Source organism: Dendronephthya gigantea, unplaced genomic scaffold (assembly GCF_004324835.1).
Source record: "Dendronephthya gigantea isolate DGI-Jeju-01 unplaced genomic scaffold, DenGig_1.0 000000F, whole genome shotgun sequence".
In the NCBI taxonomy this organism is placed as follows: Eukaryota; Metazoa; Cnidaria; class Anthozoa; order Malacalcyonacea; family Nephtheidae; genus Dendronephthya; species Dendronephthya gigantea.
The window spans coordinates 5,191,613-5,217,293 of record NW_021163010.1 but is presented as its reverse complement, the minus strand read 5'-3'; the positions used below and the strand labels follow the sequence as shown (position 1 = coordinate 5,217,293).

Below are 25,681 nucleotides of genomic sequence, written 5' to 3'. Positions count from 1 at the left end.
CGTGTGATATCGGGTGATCTTGTGGGTAATGGCAACACCGCGAAAGAACAAGAACTCTGTGCATGCGCTAATACAAGTGGGAACACAAACAATAACAAAGCAGGTCGACTATAGATTAAAATTTATTTAGCAATGCTAAGTTGTTACACTGTTATTATCTGAAATCCATCCACTGTTATCCACTACCGTTTAAGGCCATATTAATATATCGTTTATATATGCCGCGTACAGGTCTGTGGCTTTTATCCTAATTTGCGTGACGTTATCTGACTTATCTCGGTGGTATAATGAGAATTCGGTGGAAGTTTTGGAGAATATAAAATAAAATGTAATGATAAACAATCGCTATTCCTTGCTAGGATGACTGACATGCTTGACGTTTTCTACAACCTACAGATATTTTCTTAATTTCTTTAGTTTAGAAGAGTAGAAGATGCAAACTATAATTCAAACACTTTCCGAGAGATTTTGTACTCTAATTGATGCCTTTAGAAAATTAGCAGTAAATTTGCCGGATCGGAATTTCAAACATGCTATTGCTGAGATGGATACATGGAGTGAGTTATCCCGGCTAGGCGAGGTAAAAAGCGCATCACATCAACCTTAACCTGATTAGTCTTTCATTATATGCAGTTTTCACCTTGCCTAGCCAGGACATCTCGTTCCTTGTAAACAGGCCCTAAGTTTACATAAGAAGCATCGTCGCATCAATTTTATTTCACTGATAAATCACTGACCCATTGCAAAATTGCAGTAGAGAACTGGTAACTAATATCGAGATTAGAAGTGCATCATGGGGCTGTTATTCTACAGTACCACAATGTACTGCTAACGTCACCAATCGGTCCAATCCTCTACAAGTTTTAACTTCCCTACTACAGAGTAAGTCATTGTCGAGGTTTTGAAATAACTCTAGTTCATTCTTTATAAATTCGCTTTATATACCTATAATTTAAATTATAATTGTTTCTAACACCTGCGGTTGTTAGTATGATTTTTAATTTTCTCGAGATACAAACATATTTTTAGAGATATAAAATTAAATCGTCAATTTGTGCAAACACAATGTGAATCTATTACTAATGCAATACAAATTCTACAAATTGATGATTTAAAGATTAAGTTATTAATTCAACATGCAAAATTTTAAGAATATTATATAAAATTATGTATGTATTAAACAATTATTAAACAACTGTATATTCACTCTTGGCCTTGCTTTTAAATCCTTTTATATAGTAACCAAATTGAAAAGATTATCCAGTAATCACTGTTGTATGAACACCAATTCAAAGCACGTCGATTTTCTCATAGTTTTATAGAAATTCCAAGCAGTATTCTCATTACAACTGAACATGATTAGGTATGATCTTATCTATCTTATCTTGGCAACATGTCGTCCATATCAGCTACAACATAAGCAACAACAGCCCACAATGCGGCACAAAGATCTAAATCATCTGCATTCTCTACTGTGATTGTATCACCATTGCTGTGATGAAAATAGAAATATTCTGCATTGTCGTTCGACAAACTACCACCAGGCACGCCGTTCTTTATCCAAAAACTTACATCACCACCGTCAGCTGTGTGGTAGAGGGTTGAGGCATTGATGGGTTTCAAAAGTGTCATGATTTTCTCCATAATGGCAAAGGCTTCATCATTCCCAGTGAACTTTAATCCATTTGGTCTAAACGTTCCGATGTCACTTTCCATAACCAAGTCATATTTTGATATATTTACCTTATGCGTGTTGTAATACTGTTGCGACCCTATCAGACCGACCTCTTCGCCAGTCCATAGAACAGCACGGACTGTTCTCTTCGCACGCAGTTTGAGTTGTCGCATTATTGACAAGACTTGCCAAGATATAAACGCACCACCACCATCGTCCATTGCGCCTTGACCAACATCCCAACTATCAAGGTGACCGCTGACTAAAACAACCTGAAAACATGGCAAATGAAGAAGTCAAGTGGAAATTAATCGTTTTAGTCCATTTCTAAGTCAGAAAATCCAGCCCCAAGAAAAAAAGAAGAACAATTTTAACGATACCTGGTCTGGATATTTTGAACCAACAATTTCAGCAACAGTGTTTCTTGACGTTGCTTTTGGAAGGTTTTGTGCTTCCATATATAAATGGATGACAATCTTTTCTCCTCTGGCTGCCATTCTCGACAACATTTGAGCGTCTTCAATAGTTATACACGCAGTTGGAATTTTAGTTGTGTTCGCTCTGTAATCCTGCCATCCTGTATGCGGGCTGTTGATCGAGAACGGTGCAATGGATCGTATAAGAGAAGCAACGCCTCCAACTTTGCTGGCTTCGTAGGCTCCATAATCTCGGTAAGCAACTGAAACACCATAGCTCACGTAATCTTGGTCGAAAACTATTATCTTTCCTTTTGCCTGGAATTGTCGAAAATAACAGATGTACTGAAATGTTATACAATGATTCTAGTACGGTGTCATTCCTATTCACACATGATAGATTGCTGATTATATAGGCCATAAGGCTGGATGATTGTTAACTGAATAGGCAAACCAGGGGCGTGGCGTGGCGGGGCGGGCAATGCCCGAGGGCTCAACCGTCTAGGGACACGTTAAGCGATGCACAAGGCCGACAAGGGAATAGCGAGGAGCCAAATTTCTGTCTTGCCCGAGGGCCCAAATCATAGCTACAGCCTGCCCTCGAGTTGGATCAAAATGATGGCGGACGGCTCACATCAGTTCTACACTTACTTCTGCAGCTCTTTTATGCAGTTCATCAAAGGAGTGTACAACTAAAACCTCTGCAGTAATTCCTTTTGTTCCCACACTCCCACCAAGACCTAACATCGACATTTCATAATGACGGGGTTCTAATAATGTTGCCGACTCCTTTCCTCTCACCCAATGAGGAATTTTTGACACTGGTTCTCCGTGAACATTTTCTAATCCATCTGCCTTGAACTGGGCTAACATGTAATCGATGACATTCTCCAAGGTCTCTGAGCCGACTAATCTGTTCCCAAATTTATCTGTCATTGCCGCAAGACGGTTGAAAGTTTGATGTTTTCCCTCACCTTTTGTTACAAAATCGATTATTTTCTGCGATATATTTTCATACGAATCGACTTGAAAGTCAATGTCAGTGTCATGCGTGACCAGTTTGTTTGCAGCTATCAAATCTGATGATTGAAACAATGCGAGCAGCAGTAACATCAAACTATGAAGTGGAATGCTGGATCCCCAAAACATCTAAAGTGAAGCATCGTAGAAATAGTAAGTGCGAAGAGCTAAGTACACCGTACACGTGACCCTATAAAGGCGGTTTTCCAGGCACTAGGCGGAACTTTTCGACTTATTAAAGTTTAAATGGTTCTTAATATGCTGAAAAGTGTTAAGGCTGTGTTTATGTACGAGTTGTAGGAGAAAAGTCAAATTGAAATTGTAAAATATTTATAATACTGTGTATACTGGCAAATGGGATAACACTGTCACTGACGTCAACATTGTGGAAATCATCTAGGATTTCCGCGCAAGTTACAGGGAAACTTATCATTCCTAAACTACAACCGCAAATGCTCGTGTCACGTACGCGCAACAAATTCCAATGAGCTTTCCTTTATTTAACCTATATTTTGGCTGTAAGATATTCTAGCCACGTTCTCGAAAGCAATGGGCAATATCAACCTCAGCGGGTGTCCCCCCCAGAGTGAGCACAGAGAAAAGTAGAGAAAAGACCCTGGGTACGAGGTTGTGGGCAATATATCACCCGGGGAGGGGATTACGAACGACAGTGCCGTTAAAATAACCAAACGAGAGAACACTTACAAGGCAGTAGCCTGCAACGCAGACTATATATATACCCCAATATATAGTCTGCGTTGCAGGCTAACAAGGCAGTAAACTGAGTAAAGACAAGTTCGATCTCTCCGTTCTCTCGGATCGATCTTCCAAGATCTCATTATAATTTGAGGGATGGCCTTACCGGCCCGTAGTCCGTATAATCCGTATCTGGGCCAGTATCCCGGATGTTTCATGCAGTTCAGCCCGTTCAATGGTTCAGCCATTTGATAAACAGACTATTGACTCCACTTGTTCGGTCTGTACTGGGAAATATAAGATCGAGGTTTTATGCTAAAGGCATCGGTCTGATATTTCACAGTACAGACCTCACGCAGTCACGCCCGGTCAATAATCAGTTATTATTTCAGTAAATTCAATATATAGCGAATACCTGATATTGTCTTGTGTATAAACTGATCTTTCCCCCCCGGTGTTTCGTAAAATGTTTTTCCTAGCGAATCCCGCTTTTTGAAAATTTTTGTTACTTTTAGCAGAAAAGATTAAACGTGCTGTGTTCAACGAAAGATCATCAACTGTGCCACGATGGCAGAAGTTACACAACGCCTACGCTTTCCCACACACATGAGCACCAGTTTTGTTGCAGGTAACCTGTCACGAATGACAAGTAGACGAGCAGTGGCGTAACACAACCACTAGTGCCCATCCCCCCCTGACTATGGCTCCAGCTCTACGAGATTCGTCATATTAACATGATATTCGAGCTATTTTGTCCTGGGGTCATACTCACTGACTTGTCACTCCTGTTTGATCCAATAATACAATAGGATAAATTTACAACCTACATCTAATGCTATCTCAACTTGTATATGTTGGTATAAAAATAAGGTTTATTCCTCGAAACAAAAAAATAGTTTGTATTTTATAGGCATTAATTTGCCATATGTACGAAGTTCGTTCGGTCTTTGGCCATGAAAATGATGAAATCCCTGCAAAACAATTCTAAAGCATCATAACATTGATAACATTCATCAGTAAGCAAAAGGTGGCTGCTTATTTTTATGTTTTTTGTGGTTTAATTGCTCAATATTTTGTCATTTTTTGTAGGGGGCCTTAAAACTCAGGGGCCATTTGCCACCCCCCAGTTATGCAACTGATGACAAGCTTTATTAGACTTTTTGCCCCAGATATTCTCTTATAAAACAAGGTTATATATCTATATAGCCAATAGGTTAGCTTCTTTAAATACATCTTGGCCAAGCAAGTTATATAAAAAAGTAAATAAGAAAATATTATTAATGACTACCTGATTTTCGCTAGTGTATAAACTGATCTATTTTTTCCTCTACTTCTTAAAATGTTTTCTGTCGAAAATTATTATTAAAAGTATTAGTCTTATTTAGTAAAAAATTAGTTAATTATAATAATTATATTCATAGCCATGTTCCTCAAGAGATGCAAAAGGCATAAAAAAATTAAGATTAGCCAATGGTGAATGGAGGGAAGGAGGCTGGGCGAAAGAAAGAGTATAATTGACTCACCATATATATTTTCTGAAACGGACAATATGTCAATATCTCAAACCAGTAGTGGAAAATGATTACTAGTCTTTAATCTGAATGACAGTGATTAACAATATTTTTTTAAGTAGTTTTAATATCTATAACTTCCTTTAATTGATTTCAAATTTCCTAGCTTCAGGATCCACCCCTGTGAATCAGTTAAATTTGACTTTGATGGGACAATTTTACCTGTTACCTTCACAGAATCAAAACCCATGCCCATTTCAAGATTAAATCAACACTTCGACCTTTTAATAGGCACTGACTACCTATCGAATAACCCAATTCTAGGAACTGGTTACATTGTTTATATTGTCAGCATAAATATATTCATCAATACTGAATAATACTAAATGACCCTTACTCTTACTAAATAACAAACTGGGTCGCATCACTGTAATCCTGCATAGACATAGTGCATATTGATTGTTGTGTGTGGACTTCTTTGGAACTTATATATTGTGCTGAAAAAACCTTGAGTAATAACTTCGAGCAACAAACCTTGAGTAACAACTTTGAATACTTCGATGCAGCAGTTACCAGTTGAGTTAATCTTCCAAAAGTAATTATAGTAAATTAAGTAAAAGCATCAATTTTGCATTTATGTTACGACTTTATTACGAATCCAATGCCCGATCGAGGGTTCGTCCCCGAGTTCCCCTGCGGGTATATCACACGTCATAGATATATCATATTATATAATTATATATAATTATATAATACAATATAATACTCAACGTCGATTATCATTTTTCAAAAATCTTAAACATGTCACTTAAGGAGGCTTGGTATATCCTTTATTTGGACACATGAATGTTTGGAGGTGAAGATTGGTCATGACGTTTCTCGGTGAAAATTCGTGGGGAAATGTCTGTACTCTAAGTTTGTTGAGAAGTTTTGAGTTTGAAATCAGTATTAGTATTCCAGCATTTTCGCAAGTGTTCTTATATTTTAAGTCCATTTCTATGCCCATTGTTGGTCATCTGGTCATGACCTTGTCGGAGAAGAGTCTAGAGACTGAGACTGAGAGAGTCGGCAAAAACATTGGGTGACGTTTCTTAAAATACACATCCACATGACGTTTCTCAATTTCTTATATACAACTCAGTGTGACTCAGTCAATATATATGTGTAAGACTTTCCTGTGACAATTGGTGTTAAATTAAATTCTTGAATATCTTAGATCCCTAATATTCTATCGCGTAAGGTACCAGCAATGGAAATGACGTTTCATGATTCAAGTCAAGATTCAATGATTCATGACCTTCTCTTAAAAATGTACAATGCGTGCGGTATTTTTCGCCCACCTTTTCTTTTCGACAGGATGCGACGGTTTTTTACCGCCCCCGTGTGTCCGCATTTAAAAGTGGAAATCATTCCATTGAAATGGTGGATCGTTGATAAACTCGTAATGTTTATTGATATCAAATAATACTCCTGAAAAGGGAGGGGAAGGTCGCGTGTGGGGGCTTTTGTTCCCGTGCTCTGATCTTAATCTATCCATACAGACGAAATCTAATCATTACGAAAATATCTGTCCATAGATCGTCATTCCTGTATTAAATAAATATCTAGTGTTGGACCATCATTTCCACCGGACGCGATTCACTAACTCTACGCCCTATTTGGATTTTCAGCCATCATTCACCCATCAACGGTAGCTTTATCTTTAATTCGAATTTTTAAGTTTCAAATATTTAGGAGCGCCCTAAACGACGAGCTCGCTATTTTGAGTATTTCCCGTTACCAATCACGTCCGCTGTGAGTAAGGTTTTTGTTACTCATGGTTGACCACCATTTCAAAAGACAGGGAATAAACAGTAAAGCCGGTCACTCCGCTTACAAAAGTGTGACTAATATTTACGCACTTGAGGCACAGAGCCCTGACAGTGATTTTAAAATCATTATCACCAATCACATATTGCCTACCTTCATAATTAACCGACGGTTTTCCAACGTGGAGTGCTCAGGATTTGTTGCAGAATCCAATCCTGGTTTCCAAAAAATGCGACCGGATGGTAGAATCATTATCCGAGAAAATGACTAAAACAGATTTTCAGGAGCAACTCCAAAACACCATGCACTTAAAACAGTATTTTTCAGACTAGAAAGGCTGCCAGCTCCACCCTGAGGCCGACTGACCTTTTCAAATCGTAAATCCAAATTTAGGATTTTTAAATCTTAAAACTTGAAATCCATTTCATTTAAGGTGGTTCTAAATTTAAAACGTTGTGATGTTATAAAAAGGTCTATTACAATCTGGCATGATCGGATGATCCAATATTGACTCAATGATCGCGGAAAATCCGACGGTGGATTGAGACAACCACACAGACTGACACAGTGTGCAACCACAGATGACCACTAGAACGTGAAGCAAAGCGTCAGGGGGGATGAGCTTACCGCTCATTTTTTTCCGTTTGAAGCAATAAAGTGATATTGAAATACGAAAATTGAAATATTTTCTCCACTTTAGAACAGGCTGTGTTCCTGTGAACTCTATCAATATCCACTTGTCCAACCATAGCTTTTAGGCGATCACCGACACTGATGACAAAGAACTTTAAGAGAAAGTGGAAACAAAGCACACATTGAACAAAGCAGAGAATTTTCAGGATGCAACGGTGGAAACAGCCCACTCACCTCTCACTGTGCAATTTAATACAGCATTGAAATGACGATGTTGTTTTGAAAAAAGCAAAGTTGTAAACTCGAGATTTTGACGATATAATGTAGAATATATCGATATTTCACTTTATAGGACTGTTTTATAGAAAGCCAATTATAATCTCCCATCATGTATGCAACGCCAAGGAACGGGGATGCGCTTGTGTCACGATCTGCAGGACTCGTCGGGAACGGTCATGAAACATTACTTGTACAAGCCTTATACCCGTACTCTTATGAAATGCAACCAGGTCGAGAGGTTTCATTTGAAGCTGGCGAGTGTTTTATACTGGTGGAAAAATCTAACGATGATTGGTGGCATGTAAAAAAGGGAGAGCAAGATCTTTATGTGCCAGCGAACTACATGACTGAGTCCTGTATAGATTTCAGTGATAGCGACACGACGGATAGTTTGGGAGAAAATTGTACACTTTCACCTTCATCCGAGGATTCATATCAGGATATTCAAGACGAAACTGCAAATCTAGACGAAGAAGAGAGAACCACGTTTGGTAGGGAAGATTCTGAGAGAATATACATGAACGTTAATGACATTTCAGGTAGAATATACGCGAATATACCTGTGAAATCTAATGGACAGGAGGTATGTACTCAAAACTCGAAGAAAATGTAAACAATTGTGTTTGTATTTGCCCGTGTGAACAACAAGGAAGTTGAAACCATTACCGCGCACTAGAATTAATCATTTGGAAAAGATCATAAAGCCTTGTTTCCACGGTTAATAAGGACAAGAGATTATTAGATTAAAGAAGTTCTCTGTTTAGGCGAATCTCTCCCATACACAAGGAATCGAATCTTGCATATATTTGGTCATTTTAAGCTGTGATTTTCGATTCAAAAGGGCTAACACTTGATGTAATTTTGTTATTGTTCGAAAACCAAAAAATTTCCAAACTTACCTCTAATCAAAATACTACTATTTATTAGACGTATTCAATGATGATGTTTTCAAGTACTTGTTTGTAATTTTACAGTCCATGTAGGCAATGATTGTGTTCAATTTGGATTTCCTTTTGATCCAAAGTTTAGTGTGTTTGCAAAATTTATTTCCCTTTTGTTTCCATATAAATGTTTCAAATTGTTCTCAATTTTTTTGGTAAATATTAGATAAAATATGCAGTATCTATGTGTGTGTAAACGTATTCAAATAGTGCTCTTTACAATTTGTTGTTTCATTACCATAATAATTTAGCATAAAATTTCCCAAGAAAAGATCCCTTTCAAATAATAGAATGAATTAGTGTAATAAGTTGTGATGCAAAAATTATATTCTCTAAAGAAGTCCACTAGAATAATTAGCTTGCAGCAAATTAAAATAAGCTCTTATTCCAGGGGATTTAAAAAAGGTCACTCATATATATCTGTATTTTGAATGTACAATAGTACATTCAAAATTATTATATGTACTAGAATGTACTATTTTGAATTGTTTATATTTCCATCATGTAGCCAAGCATGAGACGTCATTATTCAACTGGAGAAGATTGTAATCAAGCAAATGAAAAGGCAAAGAGTGAACGCTATCGACCAAAATCAGCAACCTTACCTGCAGGCTGGTCAATGGAAGTGGATAATGAGTCTGGGAGGACATTTTATTTTAACAATAAAACAAATGAGAGCACCTGGAGACCTCCATCTACAAGCAGTACTGGCTCTGAATCTCAAAATGATGTATGTCCATTTTGATTGCTATATTATTATCATAGTTGATCATTTCTAATCTGCTTGTAACTATCTACTAGTGATATTATTGGTCTCACACATGTGAAACAGCATCAAACATGAAATGATACATGTTTAACAGATCCACAAGTGATTAAATGAAAATAGATTTTAGCCGAGACCTCAAAATAAAATATGTAGTTTATGGTCATATTTCATTCACATTATCCAATATCATTTCCATACTTATTATTATGAACTTTGATCATGTTGTGAGAGGTTTCAACTTGACAACCTTGTGTTTGCTGTTCTAAAATTTCATGCCAATTTTGTAAAATACATAGGCAGTGGTCATCAAAATTTTACATTTCAATTTAAGACATCAAGAAGTTTACCAAGGGGATGGAGGTTAGAAAGACAGGCTGCAGTTGATGAATATATGTATATTAATGAGTCAAATAATGAAAAGGTATGATAGTTGATATTAAACTATATGTCTCTACTGATATTCCTATAATACCAAAACTGGCCAACATTTCATCTGTGAAGCCATTTTGCACTTTTGATAAGTTAGGAATGTTCTGGGTACTTGTAAATGTCATACATTTAAAATGGACTCTATATTTTGCTACTATATATATATATATATATTTTATATATTTTGCAATGTATCAGCAAAAAATTTTTTTTCAACTTCCAGCAAGACTGTAATTGCCTTTTATTTCTTTAAGAACTGGTAATCATCAAAAGATGAGACTGCCAGTAAAAATTATGTTTTTTTATTAACTCAAAAGAAGAATGTTATTTCCTTTTCTTTCTTAAAAAGTGGCAATCATCAAAAGATGAGGCTGGCAGAACATACTACTATAACACAAATGGAGAGACCGTTTGGGAATTACCCACAAGTGATAGCAATGAATTATTGCAACCTGAACCTGATGAGGTAAGTTATACTATAGTGTTTAGTGTCAATAATGTGCTTCTGCTGTAATCTGAATAAAAAGGCTCTGGTACATGCTTGTGTCAATTCTTGAACTTTGTGGCTATGTACATGCATACTATACTTAAAAAATTGCATAGAAACTGCATAAAGGAGAATCTTGAATTTTGGCCTGGATCATATACTTCCTTTTGATTTTGATGTTGTCGGTCAAAAACAATGTCCAAAAAAGATACTTCGACATATCGGAGGCTTAGTTGAGTAGTTTTTTTCGGGATTACATTGATGTTATTCAAACGCAAAAAGTTCAGAAACCAAAATGGTATGGTTTACACCATATTTTCCACATAAAAGTTTCAACAGATTTTTCATGCATTTGGCTGTAGAACAAATCGTATTCTCTCTTGTTTAGCAAATTATAAATAATTTAATGCCAAGGAATCGGATGCGTTCAGAAGGTTCGGAGAGTGTGCTTAAGTTACGACATAAATCACCACATTCACATCTCCGCAGTTCAAGATCTGCATCAATGACCGGATTAAATTCGCTCCAAATTCCCTCCGCAGAAATGAGCAGCTTTGCGAAGGTATGACAATTTCCTTATTTACTGTCATCCTTGCACTCGCACCTGCCAAATTTAGCTGCACCTAATTAAAGATTAATTGCACTAATTTAACGTACGTTTATTATTGCGTCACAAATATATTAAAATATTTGATTTGCACATAGAGTTTTTTTGCTTTTGGTGAATATTATTACTAATATAACTATATAATGATATTTTTAGTAATTAACTAACAATTTTTAAAGCGATTCTTCTCTAAATATTTCTTGTCTTTTATAATCTGATTTTGTATGTGATATGTAGGAATTCACAGGAAATACACCAATATTCATATTTCCTTATTGTTCGGTATACTAACTAGATTTGACAAACACCAACACCAACGAGTATTTCTTAGCTACTTAGCTGAATATCTATAACGACACGGGCATCTTGCAAACGACAAATTTAATGGGGGGAGGGAGAGAGAAAGTGAAACACGTCCACCTAAGCCAAGAGGTACAACGGTATCAACGATTTAGAAAGTTGATCCTGCTATGGTCGTACCAGTGAGGTGGTCGTATAGAGAGAAATATCATATTCCTATAGAATGTTCACAATAAAAGAGAATGGGTTATTGGATATTAGAGAGTCTTCCGTATTAGAGAGTTTTCCGTATTAAAGAATCTTCCGTATTAGAAAGTCTTCCGTATTAGAGAGTTTTCCGTATTAAAGAATCTTCCGTATTAGATAGTCTTCCGTACTTGAGAGTTTGTCGTATTGGATTCGGGCGTATGAGAGTGTCGGTCGTATGAGTAAGTCTGCCCTATGAAAAAAGTCTGCCGTATTAGAGAGTCGGTCGTAGGAGAGAATTGGTCGTATTAGAGAGTCGGTCGTACAAGTGAATTGGTCGTATTAGAGAATTGGTCGTATTAGAGAGCAAATTAGAGAGTCGGTCGTAGGAGAGAATTGGTCGTATTAGAGAGTTGGTCGTATTAGAGAATTGGTCGTATTAGAGAGTCGATCGTATTAAAGAGTCGGTCGTTTTAGAGAATTCCTCGTACTAGAGAGTCGGCTGTATTAGGGAGTTGGTGGTATCGGAGAGTCGAAACAGAAACAATTATAAAAAAAGCCTCACAAAAGGCTTCATACTGCACACAAGTGTTGACAGTCGCTGCGAAATGTGCTTTAACATAACATTAACATTTTTAATATAGGGACAACGTTCGCCATCCGAGTATCGTTCGTCTTTAATAATTGGAGATGAGTTTCCCCTACCACCTACTCTTCCTGCTTTAGATTATGTAAGTATATGCCCAACAATCTAAATACGTACTGGACCTTACTGTAGCCAGAAAACCCAATATCGTTTCCTTTATCTCAATATAGAGTCCTTGGAATTTTAGTTTCGCAATTCTAACATTGACCTAACTCGAAACAAGGATAACACGAAATACTATTATTCTTTTATCTTTTAGTCTATCAAGAAAGAAGGAACTATCAATCGTAAGAAACTTTGCGAGAAAGGGGGCAAAAAAGTGAAGTAAGTGCTGTGTTGATCTCATTTGTGTTATCATGCATTGTTTGCTATTGAACCTTACAATTAGAAGCACAGTTACCTGTATGTATAGTGTGTACCGACCAGGGGGGCTACTGCCCCCGCCCCCCACACACTTTCCATGAAAATGACTTGTTTAGGTAAATTTATAACCTAAGTCGGGTAAGTCGGGAACGCATTGTTACAGAGAATTTAAAATGAATAAAATATGACATTTGCATTTGTTTAAACTTACAATAAAAGGTAGGGATGATTTCATCCATTCTAAAATTCGCATTATTTTATATGTCTACGGTCAATCCAGAAAGACGTGGAGTCCTTGTTACGTGAAGTTATCGTCAGCAAACATGATTATGTACAAAAATCAAAGTGCCGCACAACCGGTAAGCTTTGTAGCTTCGTACTGTGGTATTGTGAGTACAACCCTTTGGATGGGAATAATCCAAACCGGATATTTCTCATGCCCTCACATCTTCGGGGGCTCATACGCATAAACTTTAGAACTCTAGGTTTGTGTTCATTTTATATGACGGAACAATTTCGTAGAATTTAGAGTGTTCAATTTTATAAGATCAGAAGCCGCGGAAGATCCCTATAATATTAATATTATCTATTCCTGTTAACAGACCGTAAAAACAATTTGAAAAGGAACTTATAATGCTCAACGTGAATATATGAATATTTGCCCCTCCCCCCGCCGCACTTAGGGGGTCTTCCGCTGTCCCTGAAGATGAAAACATTCATGAGAGAGATCGAAAATTTGATATTTTACAGAAACCCGGATTCACGCATGGCCAACCTGACAGCAGTTGTGATCTTAGAGGGGCTGTAATTCAAAAAATGCCCGACGAGAATAAGAGACGAAACATCATGCAGGTTTATATCATAACATTGTTTTACTAAAACATCTGCAGGTTTCAATGCAGATCCGGACAAGACTGGCCGAAATTCGTCCCTTTCCGCCTGGTCACATTTCAACTGTTCACATTTTCGCCCATTTGTCTCAAGTGTTTACACGAGATCGTTCAAATTTTGGCCCTTTTCTTTCCAGTGTTTACACGGAACCGTTCAAATTTTGTGCCATCCCCCCCTCTTGACCCTCTAGAGACAGCAGTTTCTAATATAATTGTCATTTTCAGATTGCCACTGTTGCGAAATTGTGTTTTCTGCTTCAAGTGGATGACGTGCATGAATTCAGCGTGTGGTATCATATGATTGCTGATGTCGTCAAATATCTGGTTAGTTATCTGTCTGGTTATATATAATGATAGCATGCAAACTGACGAACTTTGAGCCCGGAAACGATCGATGTGATTAATGTGTTGCGAAAGATCGATGTAATTAATGTGTTGCGAAAGATCGATGTGATTAATGTGTTACGTGAACTGTGACCATGAGCCGCGATTTTGCATGCTCATAGTTGACAGCGTGATTATGTATGCTTGCTTATTAAATGTGGTATAACAACTGCCTAAAATAGTATGTTAGTTCATACTAATTCTCCTCACGAAGGCTCTCAGGTCGAAACGTCGAGAAGTGTTTTGTCTATTTTAGGCAGTTGTTATACCACATTTGATGCTAAGTTGTTTGAAGACGCTGCCACGCTGCTCCCTAGTCTTACTGTTTAATTATCCATGTCTTTATACATTTTAGGAAGAGAATGAACCAGTTGGTAAGATATTGCCTATGGATTGTTGTGTACTTCTTTTGTTTTAAACAAGATTATTTGTGTCCTTTATTTCGTTCTCCTAACCAACCTTTATTCACGTAAGTCATTTTCTCTTAGATAATGGTATGCAAGCAAGGCTTTATGGTGACATCGTCCAATCACCAAGGCCAGCTCCTCCGCCACCACCATCTGCTGCTTTAAGAGGGTCTCTTAAGAAAGGTATGAATATTCGTGAAATGTACGACATAACAGAACTAGAACGTATTAATGCTGCATTTGTTCTGTATTTCAACTGAATAATCATTCTCACAATGCAAATCACGGTGTTTAGCGCGCTCAGAGGGAGACAAGAAAAACATCAAGGATAGATTAAAGAAACTTATGACGAGAAGACCGACTATTGAAGAACTGCAAAAGAAAGGAATACTTAAAGGTATATATATACGTCTTTGTATACGCATACGTTGGACACTCATTGGTGGAAAGATAACTCAATGTTACGAGGAAAATCGACTTCGTTGTCGTTCAAAATCGTTCTCAGGAAAGCAATTTTTCCCCTTAGATATAACATTTGGTTGCCATATTATGAAATTGTGTGCGAGAGAGCAGACAAAAGTTCCAAAAGTCGTGGTAGGTTGTATAGAGGCCATCGAAAATAAAGGTAAGGCCTGGGTTTGATTTGGGAAAATGTTTTAGCAGCTTAAAATTGCGCCTAAAATAATGCTGCACTCAGTTTTACACCCGTATACAAAATTTCTGAACCTTCATGAAGATTGTTGTTTATTTTAGGTCTAGATTTTGATGGTTTATACCGAATATCTGGCAACGTTTCTTCGATACAACAACTTCGAATAACTGTGGATCAAGGTAATTCTCATGGTACTTACTGCATTGTTCCTTGTAAAATGCTCTCACCCTTATCGCATTCATTGCAATGATAACTGTCCCCGTCAATGAATTGAGACACTCTAAAGAAAAAGAGGAGGGAGAGGGATTGTGTGAGTGTACCACTTCAATCTCTCATGAATGTGATTATTGCTGTCAAAATCTTTGGTTATTATGTTCTTCTACATAGTAACATTTGTTTCAAATATTCAGACATTAATTATATGTCCTTGTATAACCTTGTATGACCAGGTGTGACCATGTATATTACTGCACAAACAATATTTACTGCACAACCAATTTACCATGTCATATAAATTCTTTTCACAATAGAAGAGAATGTGGAGTTCGGCGAGCGTCCATTTGACGATGTTCACGTATTATCCGGCACGTTAAAACTCTACTTCAGAGAGCTTCCCGAACCCTTAATTCCTTTTGACGCCTATGATCAGTTTGTTGACGCGATAAGTGAGTATGTTTTGTGTCTGTTTAAAGATAAGAGGAACAGAGATTCTCAAGGCATAATTTCCGTGAGGCTCGTGTTCACGTGCATAATAAACATTTTTTTCCCTAATTTCAGAGTCACCGACAAAACTAGAGAAAACTAAAGCACTTCAAAACCAAGTTAATAAACTTCCTTCGCCAAATCGCGAGACTTTCCGTTACCTTTACAGACATTTAAAGAGGTAACATTTTGACCTTTTTTCAAGTTTAAAATCCCTGGTTTTCGTTATGCTGCAACTGTACATGCAACAGTAAAGGTAGGATAACAGCTGATCCTCATCAGAAGTTGAGGACAGTTGTGGAACAAATGAGCGTTTTATATATTAGTGACATATTGTATATGTTCACATTATAGCAAGAACATTTTCAAAAAAAATTTTTCATGCTTTATGTATACATTCGTGTAATTTGTGGTGTGATAGTTTTCAACATTGTTTTTTTCCCTTATTCAGGGTGATGGAGAACAGCAGTAAGAACAGAATGCACGCACACAACATTGCTATCGTGTTCGGTCCTACGCTGTTGGCACCGCGAGAGGAGCAGCATGGTAACATAGCTGTGAATACAGTTTACCAAAACCAGATAGTTGAATTTATTCTACTAGAATATGACCAGGTTTTAGGAAAAGACAGTTGATTGTATCTTAGATACGTGTAAATTTACTTGTAAGGTATCATGGATACGTAATTATGTACAAAGTGTAATGCACTCGCTATGAGAATAACCGACAAATCACGTTTTACGAGTAGAAATTACAATGTAATTATATTAATAATTTTCGTAAGATCCTGTTCATTATGAGTCGGGCTGACTGGTTTTTTTTTCTTTCATGGCTTACAAAGGACAAAATTGTACTCATAGCGTTTTACACATTGTCATCGCCACCCGTTTAAAATACATTGCACTATACCAAAGGCAACACTTAAACCGTTTAAGAAGTCGGAAACAGTAAAAAAATAACAAAAAGAAGTACCCAGAAGTAGCTTCGACAATATTCTGCTGTTTTTTTAGCTTTAGACAAGAACCGCGTGGGAAAATCGTGCCTGGACTTCTTGAGCTATAGCCCGCCTCGTGTGGGAACTAAAACTGTTCGCTCTTATGAACCAGCCATAAAATTTCTAACAGCGAATTATCCCAAATTTATCCTTGATTTTTTGCATAAACCTGGACAAGAATATTGATAAGTTGTATTCTTCCATTATAGTAGTCATCGAAAACTGAGAGCTTGACAAGTTTTAATTGCTTTTTGCAATAACAGTAAAGACTAATACGCATAAATAGTTTGGAATAAAATGGCATCAATAATCCACAGAATACACTTGTAAGTCATGCAACTTAAGGTGATGTTGCCTTTATTAAGCTTAAATTATTGGGGATGAAACATCGCTTACTGTATATAAGTATGTATGATGACAAGCAACAAGGAGAATCTCACACTAAACCTTACACAGAAGTCCTCTGACACGCTACGAGTTCTGTAGTTCAGGATCAAAAGTCGAGTGGAGTAGTATAATTCTAAACTTGTCACAGAATCATAGTGCGGAGTTTTATTATTTACAATTTCGTAGCATACACCATTATACCCTATACAAATATTAGCATTGTTCTAAAGCGAGTAAGATAAAATTTAAGTCAAATGAGAGAAATAAACACGTTAAATTACGGGCTGGTATTGTTCCACCCTCTCCAGTAGCTGATCTGAATAACCAGGTGAGTAGTATCTACAAAAGAACAAAAGAATAAACATTGAATTTCTTGAATATAAGTAATACAACGACCACCATAGCGACAATACAAACTCCTGCGAATGTGCCTTGAAAGCCTATACATTGAAGTAACGTTTTTTTCATATTTCAGCACCGGGATTGCTTGATGAGTTAGATGTGCATTGAGTGGTGTATCCTACCTGACAATTTCCTCTGGGTAACAACTGTTGATTGTGGTGATGTGCTCATGAAGTGCGGAAGCAGGATCGGCTTTGATCTCTTGAACCTTCTTCAACCCCCCGGTCGTGACAAACACTCTTCTGGCTTTACTGTCATGAGGTAGGACTTTAGCAAACTGACCAACGACGTGTTTAAGAATGTTAGGAGGGGCATCGTGCAGCAACGGTTCCAAGGCTGGTAGGTGGGTACACTTTTGAAGGATGTTCTTTAACGATCGTTTGGCCTATCATCACAAGAAAGCTTAAATTTAGCCTCAAAAGTTCACAGAATGTATGAATTTTCATGCTTTCGTTGGGAGGCCAGTAGGTTAAATTAATAAATAATCTTTATTAATGCGCCTTGCTGAGCAATTAAACGACCAATGTTACTGAAACTGGACGATCATCACGAAGTATACAAACCTTTGCTTGTAAGTCTTCGGAACTGCCAGTTTTGAGATACAGTTGTAGTAATCTTGGTAAAACATTGGCAACAGCTACCGCTTTGGCATGCTCTGGTGTATGGCGGCCTATCTGACCTAATGCCCAGGCTGTCGCAGCCAAAATGTGGTCTTCTTTCTCCTCACTCAGGGCAATTGCAAGCTGAACGACTCCCTGATGGAAAAACAACGTAAAACAGGACAAATCAAGATCAACAATTTTTTTAAACGCAGTTTTCCAAGACAGAACTCGTTCGTGTGAGTTTTGTGAACATTTTTCAGAGAAACATTTTATTGAAACGTTTACAGAGTTTCCAGAAAATAGAGACTGTTAAATAATGGATGATAAACCAAATGTACCTATAGATTTGAAAATCGTGTGTCGACATTTTTTAAACAATCCGTGCACCTAATATTACCTTGGAGACAATTACTGCCATGGCCAAGTTCTCAGAATGTGCGGCGACATAACCGAGCATCATAATTCCAGGAAGTCGAACGTTATTTTGCGAGTCGCCAACATAATCAATAACAGCTGCTACACCTCCCGAGTTCACAATCAATTGAGAGAGCTAGGTTGATAAATTATAATAGTTGTAGGGTGGTAAATTTAACCGTGGAAGGAGAAAATGTTCGTGACTAAAATGGATTGGCGTTATTTCATTCCATGCTTCGTTCGGTAACCGGTAACCGCTTCGTAATCTCAGCTCGGTAACGGGTACCATATAAACAACTATTAAAGTATGCAAATTGACCAGCATCTAGAAAATGTTACGATAAAACTCGTACCTCTGGTGTGTGCTTGGCAATTTCTCGGATGAGCGTTGCCACATTCTTCCTCACATACTCATCTTGATCTATAAAATTGCATATTGATCCGATGTGAATTCCGATTTACAATCCTAATTCAACTTTTCGTGTACCACATAGATAAAAAATACCTTTCAGGCAAGTGAGTATAGCAGGGAATATTTCTGCTTCGACCACCATTTCTGCTAAATCCACAGAGTGTTTGGCAATTTGGCTGAGGGCTGAAAATACTTGGCGCTAATAAATAATGGCCATAATATTAGCATATGGATCTGATTCATTACTGATCTATTGAACAAATAATACCTTGTAGCGTGTCTTAACTCTCACCTTTAATTTGGAGTCAGGATTAAGTATCATCTGAGCCAAATGTGCAATTGCACCTGCATCAACCACTGTTTGGGCAAGCTAAATAAAAACATTAAAAGGTATTTACAATTTGATCAAATGCAAATCCATGTAAAACATACATAGAATCTGATATGTGATTTGAATCAGAATGGTATTAAATACAGGTCAATTATCTAACCTCTGGTGAGTGTTTACAAATGTCACTAAGACCAGATGCAGCAATTCTCTTCAAAGATAGTTCAGGTTCCTGGATACATAACACCAACAATGGAACAGCACCAGCATCCACAACTGCCTGAGATAATTCTAAAAAACACCCAGCAATAACTGAAGCAGGGGCTTAATTCTTCACAAAAGGAGAGAGGGGCGGGGGGGGGGGGTAGAATTCACAGATCAAGTCAATGAGTTATGCAAATTACCTTTGCAGTTAGAGTGTTTATTAGTATAGACTATTTTTTGTATAAAAAATCAATTTCAACCTATTTTGTAATACAAACACTACAATGTAATACCTACGTACATACCTGCATTATGCCTAGCAATATACCCTAGTGCCCAGGCTGCAGCCTCTTTCACTCCTGGATCAAATTCTTCCAAGCAAATAACCAGTGCATCCAGTGCACCACAGTCTACTACAGCCTAAATCAACAAAAACAATTAATTATCTTTATACTTTGAAGCAGGGATAAATCATCAAGATGACCATGCTATTGTACTGAATTATGTTGTTCACAGTTAATACTTGACTGGATACAAAAATTGATTTCATTATAAGTGAACATATTGTCAAGTAAACACATTGAAAAAGGTCATCACCAAAGATAGATCATAGAACATAATTGTCAATGAATGGGGACAAATCATTACCTGTGCTAATTCTGGTGAATGTTTTGCAACTGCACGGAGAACAAATGCTGCAGCTTTCTTATAAAATCTCTACACAACAAAATTGCACAACAGCGATCTGTGTTTATAGCATTTGTAGCAGATTCATTGTTAAATGACACCAATGAAATATTACACACAATTAGTACATTAGACAATGCAAACTTATATAAAAAGATTGCTGATGTGGTTCATATGATCATGATGGATTTTCCTTACATTCTGCTCAGCAAGGGAATAGACAAGCTGTGGCAATATGTCCCCTTTGACTACGGCTTCTGCAAGGTCATCATTATAATTTGCCAGTCTGCCCAGAGCTAAAGCTGCTGTTTGTTGAATTGTTGGTACTATGTCCAAAAGCAATGGACGCAACAATGACATAACACCTGCGTTGAAAATTGACAAAACATCACTAATGAAAGGTGGACAGACATAACCCATATGTACATAAATATATAATATATTGGCATAGTTTAATATCAATGTAGTCATAGAATTAAAGTCTTTTCATCAAAGTAATGCCAAAGTTTACCTGCATTTTGAAGTGTCTCAATATTTTGAGGACGCGAAGCTAGGTCAGCCACGGTCTGAACAAATGTAGTTCTGGATTTTTGGTACTGTTCAAAGACTAGAAATATTGAAATATGGAGTCTATTATTCCACAAGAATGGGGGCAGTTAAAAAACGCCTTTTGTATGTTTTACAGCGAAAGAATCGTCTTACCTTGTAAAACCTGTCTCGTACTCATGTTATTTCTCCTTTTCGAAAATAAAAATGATCTATTTTACGCGAAAACTTTGTATAGCCTTGTGTAGAGAAAACTGTATAGACTGGTCGTATTTTCCTCAACTGTTGCTAAGCAACAACAAACTAAGCTAGCGTGCGCGTGCGCGTCGTACGCATCTTATGATCTAAAGTAACCGCTGACAACCTCGTACTCAACCTCAGGTCAGAAAATTTTTATAATAAATAAAAAATAATTCAAATAATAATATAAACTTCTGATACATCATATTTCAGAAAACAAGAGAATTGAAGAAAATATATTTTTATTTCTAAAAAAATTATCAGATACATCAAGCTGTTTTGCAAGGTTGACCAATTTCACTACATTGCACAAAGTCAGATTTATGAGTTCCATCACAATATGGTGGAGTATTAGTCTGTTTACAGCCACATAACACTTTTATTTCATGTTCATCCAGCTTAAACCGAAGTGGACTCAGTCCTGTCTTCTTGTGACTACCATCACAAAATGGCTGAAAATAAAAAGGGAAGGTATGAAAGCAGGTACAGAATGGGGCATATATACCCAAATGCCTAGTAGCATGAAATTGGCTTACTCATGCTGCACATTTAAATGGCCTGCTTAATATTACCTGTTTCTTACTTCTGCCACAAGAACACCATGAATATCTTTTACCAACTTCAAGCTCAACTACAAATGGTTCTTTTGCAGCAACAAAAACAGCTTCAGCATAATTTCTAATATTCTGTACTTGTGGAACCTATGGTCATGGCAAATGATACATATTAAATAAATCTTGCACGTCTCAGACTATTTACCTAATTTAATAAAGTTCGTTGAAAAAGGATCATACGCTGGCTTGGCCAGCTAAGTGGGATGGACATATTCATATATTCATGTTCACAGACCGTTAAAACAATGAATTTGAAAAGAAATGAATAATGTCAAACATATGAATAAGTCCCCCCCCCCCACTTATCAAGCTGGAGACGCCACTGGGATCATATGTCAAGGAGGTGAAAATCCATGGCCCACAAGAGTATGTAATTAAAGAATGGTTTGTTGTAATCGTTTTTATATGAAGGTTACATAATACTAATTGCAATTTAATCTGTAAGGCTGGATTTCCACTTACAGAGAAATAGTTCGCTAGCGAAATATTTGCATATTTTCTTCAGAATTTTAGCAGCATGAATAAATTATTTCAACATGACTGCTCTCAATTCAAAAGAAAATATGCAAATATTTCGCTGGCGAACTATTTCTCTGCAAGTGGAAATCCACCCTAACTGTAACCGTATCACTTACAATTATGTACTTTAGTTGTTTTCGCGCAGAAATGCGTCTCATTAGAATTCGTTGCATAATTTCTTATTTTCTTTGATATCACCCAACACAAATCTAAATTCTAAAATTTACTAAATCTAATAATTTTTCCTCAACAAAAATATTTACATGTCTGTTGTACTGCACTGGACAGGTGCAAATATTAATGACAACTTTACATTTAAAAATTAAAATATTTTATATTTTACGTGGAAAAAAAATTATTTCTTTATCGAAATGAGCCGATGGTCAGACCGTACAGCACTCATCATGGATACTTCAAGTAAGCTGTGCATTAATATTCGGCAAATGGTTCTGTTTCCCCATATTGCATATTAAAAATCAAAATATAATATTTTCAAATTTTATTCTAAATCAAATGGATATAAATCATGATGCACAAGAGGGGTTGCATCTATGTGGAGAATCTGTGAGGGTGCCAGAGAAAAGCTTTAGAAGACTTGTAGAAATCACATTTGACATCATTTTGGGAAAAAGGGATGAAGGAAGTTTTGACGGTATCGAGAGTAGACAGTCTTAAAATTGTGCTTATTGTGATTAAGTGAAATTACAGAGTGGGTTTTGTGTAGATAGAGTTTGTTTATGTTGCAAACTTATAAAATTTATCAGTAAAATAAAAATGGTCAAACTTTAAACTATGAAAGGACAGGTTGCTACTTGCTGGAGTGTGGAATCTTAATTGAAAGTCGGGGGGGGGGGGCGGCGTGGTGGTTTACGTTCACGTATTAATGTTCATATATGTGCTATCAAAATATACCAGTCTGTGAAAGTCTAATATATAAATAGGCACTATCAGCTTGTTTTGACATTGACAAGTCTGCCAACTGTAAGCCCCTTAAATACAATCCAATTGAAAGACGTACCATTGAACATCTAAGGTATAGGAACACGTACAATTCAACACAGACTCAAGCATTTTTGCAACTCCCCACTATTTACTAGGAAACATAAAAATTTTTGAAATCATAAACACCTATTCAATTTTCATCTTTTAGCATCCAATACACTTGATTCAGTTAATCCTGGTACACTAAAGGAAAGTTATAGTGGCTTGGTTACACTGATTATAGAGGCTGTGAAAACTGACAGTAGTCTCACTGATATAAGGTTATTATCATGTTTTTATTTGGCCCATTTTATATAGCCAGTGAACTATATTTATTAATAGACATATATTAATATTAATAATGAGCAGTTTCCACAAAACATTTACATTTTTCTCCCATACATTTATATTTGACCCACAAGCTTCATTTTTGAAAAACAGCAACAGCCAGATTGGATTTTTTATGCTTTTAGCACATATTTAGAAGAATGCAAGTGGGATACAGATAGGATTGAGTTTTTCAACAAAATATTTAATGTAAGTAATTTGTTAAGAATTGTTGCTTTTTCGTTACACTACTTATAATCACTACTTATTTCTTGATTTGATTCCAACGAAATTTTTTTAATTTACTTCATCATACAGTACCATAAATTTTTACTGGGCCTGGGAAGTTTTCTGAATATACTTTTTCCATAATATTGTTTAGGAAACAAGACCACATCTTCAAGCACTACTAAGCAGGTACCATTAAAACATTCTCTAATATGAAAAAAAATTATAATAATAAGAAATAAAATTTATTAATAAACATTCTCTAATAAAAAATAAAATAAGAAGCAGAAAAGTCAGTTTTTATCTGCAATGTATGCAAAATATTAAAAACGTAGATATGTTTTAAATGTGGAATTAAAACTGTCTAAAATAGACAATATCTAAATAGACACTCTCAATATTTAAACCTAATTGCTTTGGTTTATAAATATGTGTAATACTGGACTTTGTTTTAAATACTAATGATTGTTTGCTCGGGCCTAAGTTCAGTGCCTTGATAAGATAAGCAAGTTTTATTTCTTCACCTAGCACAAGAACAGTATTTCCACATATTGTTGATGTTGACTGGAGATTGGATTACTATGTTAAGGTGCAATATATTCAATTTTGAGTTGTGGAATGTGTTAAAACCTTATGTTTTAGCAGAGATTGTATGTTATTATGTGTGGTGTTATTTTGTTAGAGGATTAAACTAGTAGCTGTTGTTATATCCCTCGTAATTTTAGAAAAGGTATATTTAATAGAATTGTTTCAATTTATTTGGGCACACAGTAAGTCAGAACTTAATTTAAGAGTCTTTTAAGAGTGGCTACTCTGGGAATAAGGTTGTCTGCTTATCAGCCCCATCCAGGGCCCTTTTGTTAATTTTTTCAGTTCACAGAAATATGATTTTGTTTTGTTTTTTAGAACAAATATTTAGATAAAGTAAATAAACCAACATACTTGATTTCACTAAAAACTGAGGTATGGAAGAATCCAATGTTTTACCACGTTTCCTTACAACATTGTCTGTTGTATTTCTGCAGGGCCCTGCAGGCATGTATATGTCATTGTCATTTACACACAAAAACTGCATGCTGCACCTTCACTTTTACATGTTTAGGAAAGTAACAAAAATGGTTATTCTGATGTGCAGTTTTCGTGCTCGATGGAACAATTACAGGTAACGGTTGGTTTACCCACAGTTATCACACATAATGAGCTGTATTGATTGAGAGTGTATAAAGTTGAGACTGCCTTACAGAAGTGCGCAAAGCTCTAAAACTTCTACCAACCGAAGAGTCAATAGAGTAATTCAACGGTGATGCCGTTGATGGGTTACTTCGATATGTAAAATACAATCGAGTTTTCAGACCTTATATATATATGTCTTGCAACTTTTTCAAGAATTTTTCTATATGTCATTTTCCTAATCAGACATCCTTTCGGCGCATTATTTAGGATCTAGTGGGAAAGCTGAAGGATGCATGTAAAAGCTTGGAGAAGGCCGCTCAAATGTAGATTGAATTTCATAAAGAAAGTTGAGTCATCGTAAGCTTAACATATTAATTCATGATGTCATCTGCTCTTCCCGTTCACATGACACGTTCTGTGACAAAAAATAATAACCAACAGCGATATTACCATCTAAATCAATCGTAATAAAACGGCTACAACCCTACATTATTTTTTGTTCATCCACATTAACGATATGTAAGTCCATATACTAGGTGGACTGAAACGGCCTGATATATTATGAGGGATATGCAATGTACATTTCCAGTAATATATACAAAGCGTTTTGCGTACTCAAATGACTGTGGAAAGTTTCGGCGCATATTTTAAGAGCACAGTGTGAGTTCGTTGCAGAATGTGCTGCGTGGACCCAGAGTAGAAATTAAATACAGAGGTGAAGGTGTGTACCTTAGATAGCTTTATGTCTATAATTTTTTATTACACAATCCAGTGCAATCGTTAGTAATTTTTTAATGTACATAATCTCTACATGAACAAAA

At 36.4% G+C, this 25,681-nt stretch overlaps 5 protein-coding genes across 7 annotated transcripts; 2 read left to right on the top strand and 3 right to left on the bottom strand.

The window, feature by feature from the left end:
• Nucleotides 1-163: 163 nt before the first annotated feature.
• LOC114520135 (carboxypeptidase Q-like) lies at nucleotides 164-5,987 on the bottom strand. 2 transcript variants are annotated; one of them, XM_028540366.1, is made up of 5 exons: nucleotides 5,541-5,710; nucleotides 4,223-5,404; nucleotides 2,743-3,240; nucleotides 2,056-2,409; nucleotides 164-1,947 (listed from the first exon to the last, which is right to left on the bottom strand). In XM_028540366.1, exons 3-5 carry the CDS (start codon nucleotides 3,238-3,240, stop codon nucleotides 1,381-1,383), a joined length of 1,419 nt encoding a protein of 472 aa, XP_028396167.1. In that variant the 5' UTR covers nucleotides 4,223-5,404; nucleotides 5,541-5,710; the 3' UTR covers nucleotides 164-1,380. The 2 variants fall into 2 exon arrangements, with proteins under 2 accessions (XP_028396167.1, XP_028396160.1); XM_028540359.1 differs by lacking the exons at nucleotides 4,223-5,404; nucleotides 5,541-5,710 and adding an exon at nucleotides 5,853-5,987.
• Nucleotides 5,988-7,837: 1,850 nt separating this feature from the next.
• On the top strand, nucleotides 7,838-16,612 carry LOC114520112 (rho GTPase-activating protein 15-like). 2 transcript variants are annotated; one of them, XM_028540328.1, is made up of 18 exons: nucleotides 7,838-8,622; nucleotides 9,489-9,710; nucleotides 10,081-10,170; nucleotides 10,528-10,644; nucleotides 11,054-11,227; nucleotides 12,403-12,489; nucleotides 12,664-12,728; nucleotides 13,048-13,126; nucleotides 13,518-13,619; nucleotides 13,883-13,981; nucleotides 14,397-14,415; nucleotides 14,530-14,631; nucleotides 14,744-14,845; nucleotides 14,975-15,073; nucleotides 15,202-15,279; nucleotides 15,631-15,765; nucleotides 15,878-15,983; nucleotides 16,254-16,612. In XM_028540328.1, exons 1-18 carry the CDS (start codon nucleotides 8,149-8,151, stop codon nucleotides 16,435-16,437), a joined length of 2,334 nt encoding a protein of 777 aa, XP_028396129.1. In that variant the 5' UTR covers nucleotides 7,838-8,148; the 3' UTR covers nucleotides 16,438-16,612. The 2 variants fall into 2 exon arrangements, with proteins under 2 accessions (XP_028396129.1, XP_028396137.1); XM_028540336.1 differs by lacking the exon at nucleotides 11,054-11,227 and having other exon boundaries at nucleotides 7,839-8,622.
• Nucleotides 16,613-17,296: 684 nt separating this feature from the next.
• On the bottom strand, nucleotides 17,297-21,060 carry LOC114521048 (sperm-associated antigen 6). The gene is made up of 13 exons (XM_028541437.1): nucleotides 20,935-21,060; nucleotides 20,744-20,839; nucleotides 20,431-20,597; nucleotides 20,194-20,262; nucleotides 19,851-19,965; nucleotides 19,505-19,632; nucleotides 19,306-19,383; nucleotides 19,107-19,212; nucleotides 18,955-19,022; nucleotides 18,585-18,737; nucleotides 18,149-18,340; nucleotides 17,708-17,970; nucleotides 17,297-17,522 (listed from the first exon to the last, which is right to left on the bottom strand). Exons 1-13 carry the CDS (start codon nucleotides 20,957-20,959, stop codon nucleotides 17,456-17,458), a joined length of 1,527 nt encoding a protein of 508 aa, XP_028397238.1. The 5' UTR covers nucleotides 20,960-21,060; the 3' UTR covers nucleotides 17,297-17,455.
• Nucleotides 21,061-21,283: 223 nt separating this feature from the next.
• On the bottom strand, nucleotides 21,284-22,480 carry LOC114519575 (CDGSH iron-sulfur domain-containing protein 3, mitochondrial-like). The gene is made up of 3 exons (XM_028539729.1): nucleotides 22,268-22,480; nucleotides 21,591-21,719; nucleotides 21,284-21,470 (listed from the first exon to the last, which is right to left on the bottom strand). Exons 1-3 carry the CDS (start codon nucleotides 22,322-22,324, stop codon nucleotides 21,288-21,290), a joined length of 369 nt encoding a protein of 122 aa, XP_028395530.1. The 5' UTR covers nucleotides 22,325-22,480; the 3' UTR covers nucleotides 21,284-21,287.
• Nucleotides 22,481-22,591: 111 nt separating this feature from the next.
• Nucleotides 22,592-25,662, top strand: LOC114520421 (COMM domain-containing protein 3-like). The gene is made up of 8 exons (XM_028540680.1): nucleotides 22,592-22,803; nucleotides 23,302-23,413; nucleotides 23,606-23,669; nucleotides 23,842-23,876; nucleotides 24,216-24,276; nucleotides 24,594-24,650; nucleotides 24,790-24,849; nucleotides 25,128-25,662. Exons 1-8 carry the CDS (start codon nucleotides 22,665-22,667, stop codon nucleotides 25,185-25,187), a joined length of 588 nt encoding a protein of 195 aa, XP_028396481.1. The 5' UTR covers nucleotides 22,592-22,664; the 3' UTR covers nucleotides 25,188-25,662.
• The last annotated feature ends 19 nt before the right edge of the window (nucleotides 25,663-25,681 follow it).

Excerpts from the sequence above, each read along its gene's own strand:
- LOC114520421 (XM_028540680.1), top strand. The coding sequence starts at position 22,665 with ATGGATATAAATCATGATGCACAAGAGGGGTTGCATCTATGTGGAGAA. Across the intron at positions 23,877-24,215 it reads CTTCAAGCACTACTAAGCAG|CACAAGAACAGTATTTCCAC; the intron begins GTACCATTAAAA and ends TTCTTCACCTAG. Across the intron at positions 24,277-24,593 it reads GATTGGATTACTATGTTAAG|AACAAATATTTAGATAAAGT; the intron begins GTGCAATATATT and ends TTTGTTTTTTAG.
- LOC114521048 (XM_028541437.1), bottom strand. The coding sequence starts at position 20,959 with ATGAGTACGAGACAGGTTTTACAAG. Across the intron at positions 19,633-19,850 it reads TATTGCTAGGCATAATGCAG|AATTATCTCAGGCAGTTGTG; the intron begins GTATGTACGTAG and ends GGTGTTTTTTAG. Across the intron at positions 19,384-19,504 it reads TTTGTAAACACTCACCAGAG|CTTGCCCAAACAGTGGTTGA; the intron begins GTTAGATAATTG and ends GTTTTTATTTAG.
- LOC114520135 (XM_028540359.1), bottom strand. The coding sequence starts at position 3,240 with ATGTTTTGGGGATCCAGCATTCCACTTCATAGTTTGATGTTACTGCTG. Across the intron at positions 2,410-2,742 it reads TGCATAAAAGAGCTGCAGAA|GCAAAAGGAAAGATAATAGT; the intron begins GTAAGTGTAGAA and ends CGACAATTCCAG. Across the intron at positions 1,948-2,055 it reads GTTCAAAATATCCAGACCAG|GTTGTTTTAGTCAGCGGTCA; the intron begins GTATCGTTAAAA and ends CCATGTTTTCAG.
- LOC114519575 (XM_028539729.1), bottom strand. The coding sequence starts at position 22,324 with ATGCAACGAATTCTAATGAGACGCATTTCTGCGCGAAAACAACTAAAG. Across the intron at positions 21,720-22,267 it reads AACAACTAAAGTACATAATT|GTTCCACAAGTACAGAATAT; the intron begins GTAAGTGATACG and ends CCATGACCATAG. Across the intron at positions 21,471-21,590 it reads GTGGCAGAAGTAAGAAACAG|CCATTTTGTGATGGTAGTCA; the intron begins GTAATATTAAGC and ends TTTTATTTTCAG.
- LOC114520112 (XM_028540328.1), top strand. The coding sequence starts at position 8,149 with ATGTATGCAACGCCAAGGAACGGGGATGCGCTTGTGTCACGATCTGCA. Across the intron at positions 10,171-10,527 it reads ATGAGTCAAATAATGAAAAG|TGGCAATCATCAAAAGATGA; the intron begins GTATGATAGTTG and ends TTTCTTAAAAAG. Across the intron at positions 15,984-16,253 it reads CTTTACAGACATTTAAAGAG|GGTGATGGAGAACAGCAGTA; the intron begins GTAACATTTTGA and ends TCCCTTATTCAG.